General features: G+C 37.2%; 1 protein-coding gene across 2 annotated transcripts in view; it reads left to right on the top strand.

The window, feature by feature from the left end:
* Nucleotides 1–2732, top strand: part of LOC119593777 (TOG array regulator of axonemal microtubules protein 2-like) — an 8567-nt gene extending 5835 nt beyond the window's left edge. For both annotated transcript variants that reach the window (XM_037942801.1, XM_037942800.1), the window contains 3 exons: nt 11–169; nt 505–631; nt 1605–2732. In XM_037942801.1, the coding sequence (XP_037798729.1) occupies nt 11–169; nt 505–631; nt 1605–1673 (355 nt within the window). In that variant the 3' untranslated portion in view covers nt 1674–2732. The remainder of the gene's footprint in view (nt 1–10; nt 170–504; nt 632–1604) is intronic.
* Nucleotides 2733–2738: the final 6 nt, after the last annotated feature.

The raw sequence follows: 2738 nt of genomic DNA, 5'->3' as shown, positions 1-2738 counted from the left end.
GTTTTCGCAGTCACAAGAACCCGGCCGTGAGAACCACCGTGGCTCGCCTCCTGACGTACGAGGTGGAACGACTCGGAGCCAGCAAGGTTCTCTCGGGGCAGAAGGACATCACGGACCGCCTGTTGCCTGCTGCTGCTAAGCTCGCGCAGGAAGGGAGCTTAGAAACGAGGTATTTTCGTGCGTGGTAGTTGGTGCTTTGGGGAGAAGGTGGTTATTCTTGGTGAGGGACGGAGGTGTTTGGGTGCTATTTTGGTGAGATGTGTGCTAATGGTAGTTTCTCTTAAAGTTTCGAGTTATTTTAAGCTTGGTATTTTTTCTCTCCTTTTTGAGGTTTGGTGGTAATGACATTTTGGCTAGAAACGAGCCCTTTTGTGATTCTTTAGTGTTTAGTATTAGAGTTTGTATCGACAGGCATTTTAGGCCATATATATCGGAAATGATATTTGAGATGTATTCGCGAGATAATCAATAAGCATGTAATCGAATCTGTATTATCCCTTGCAGGAAATATGCAAAACACATCTTCCAGCAGTTGTCGCAGCAAGGGAGCTTCGACGCAGCACTGAAGAAATACGTGTCTCATAATGACTTAAGAAACATGCAAAAGCTCCTCGATAATTTATCCAGTGAGGTAAGGGATCAGTCGGCACAGGCGATAGCGCACCACACCTTGCACTGAGCCTAAGCTTATTCGAGAGAGATACAATGCCCTACCTATTTTTCGAAGATCATGTTCAGATTTTAAAGAACCTCTTTTAAGAACCTCTATTACGAGATAAAGTGTTTGATCCCACACAGGGCCTTTGCAAAACAGATGAGCATTATTACTGTCGCCATTTGGATTATTTCTATTATGATATATGTGGCTATTACTATAACTACGGGGGGAATAATCAATGCATAGCAGATTTTATTAATTTTATGAATAAAATTTTATTCATTATTCAATTTATTATTATGTGTAAGGCCGTCAAACACTTGTTTGCCACAGGGGACAGCTGTCAACAAAAAGAAAGAAAAAGAAAAAATCTTGGCAAATATTCAAATGCATTTTACAAGCTACATTTTTTTTACCATAAATTGTAACTGTATCTGGAACCACGTTGAGAAACCTTTTTTTCGCTATTAGCTTTACAAGACCTGTAATATAATTTCAGATTTGTCTGTTGTGGATCAACATATTAATCCTTTGCAAAGTCTGAAATTCTGTATATGAATTATGTTCCTGCTTTTGTGAATAATTCAAATGTGTTTGTTCCTTCATTCAAAATAGAATTCAAATAGTCTGCTTTGACCTTTTACATAATTATTGAACCCTATGATAAAACTATTGAATTGAAATATCTGGCAGCTCAACCCGGATCATGGAGCACTCCGATTGGCTTTTTCTCTCTCCTGAAATTGGCCGGAGTTAGTTGGCTGACACAAGTACTAAGAAAAACAGGATTAAGAAATGTTAACCGATATTCCGCTCTCTCCAAACTAGAGATGTCACAGAGGAAGTCTAACTTTTTAATACCTATCGTTTTCATTCAGTCGTGATGTAGCGTATTTGTTAATCTATTTGACATTATTAATACAGTGCAAACTTCTTTCATTCACAGGGTCGAACCATACGGGAGTCGGCTCGCTCCAAGTTCTCCGTGGGATCGCGATACACACGGACCATGTAGTGGCGGCGCAGTCCGTAGGCCTACTTTCGGCATTTTCACAAATTATCATCGTATTTTCCAGGAGCGGAATTCTGGTGGTTTAATTCCCATACGAAGGGAATCAGTTCCTCATGAAACATTCACATTCCATAGCTCATTGATATTTGTATTGTACATTGGAATATTGCGGAGGGTCGATTCGAAAATGTTTTTGGCGGTGGATGTTTTTCTTTTTCCAAAGAAAAAATATTGAATTTGTGGTTTCGAAAACGATTTTTGTGGTGGTCGAAGCCTTTTTTCTCATTGAAAATATGTTTTGAGAGACCACGTGACGCGTGGTTTCAAAAACGACTTTTGTGGTGTTTAAAGCAGTTGATATTTTTATCTGAAAAAAAAAGAGAAACAAGCAAACGAACATGTATAATTTGGGTAGGTCACGTGAACATGAGTGTAGAAAAAGCACTGAAAAAGGGCATATGAGTCTTCTTGCTAAACTCACTTGACCTTTAACCCAAGCTGGCATTCAAGCCAACCGAAGTTGCACGAGAAAGGTGAACAAAATAACGTCCATTTTAGTGCATCGAATTCAGAGACTTTACACGGTATTTCAGTTGTGATGAAGACTTTGTCCACGACTAGTTTACTTTTTTCAGTTTGAATGTTGAAAATATATATTATTTATCGTTTAGATCTGTGGATATGTATTGAATTGTGACGAGCAAATAAATTGTTATTTACGTTTCTGTTAAGCTAGAACTGAATATATACTTTGTATATATGTTCACATATCAGAGTTATTTGAAATAGAAAATTAATGGTGGATTACGTGAGAATATTATGCCTTCTGTATTCGAAAGTTATTTTGTAATATATGATTATTTTCATGATAGGTAAAAGCACTTGTATACATATTTCTATTTATTTTCTTAGTATGCGGGGTTTGTCATTACATATTCTAATAATATATGGTTAGTTGACGTTAATAAGATATATGAAATATTTATTTTAAGCAAAGCATTCTTCGTGTTAAAAGATCTTATTAAAATATATATTTACCAGCCTGTGATAAGTGCCGTCCAAAGTATG

This window comes from Penaeus monodon, chromosome 32 (assembly GCF_015228065.2).
Source record: "Penaeus monodon isolate SGIC_2016 chromosome 32, NSTDA_Pmon_1, whole genome shotgun sequence".
Taxonomy (NCBI): Eukaryota; Metazoa; Arthropoda; class Malacostraca; order Decapoda; family Penaeidae; genus Penaeus; species Penaeus monodon.
Note: the sequence above shows the minus strand (reverse complement) of the source record. Positions and strands in the feature narration are given on the sequence as shown.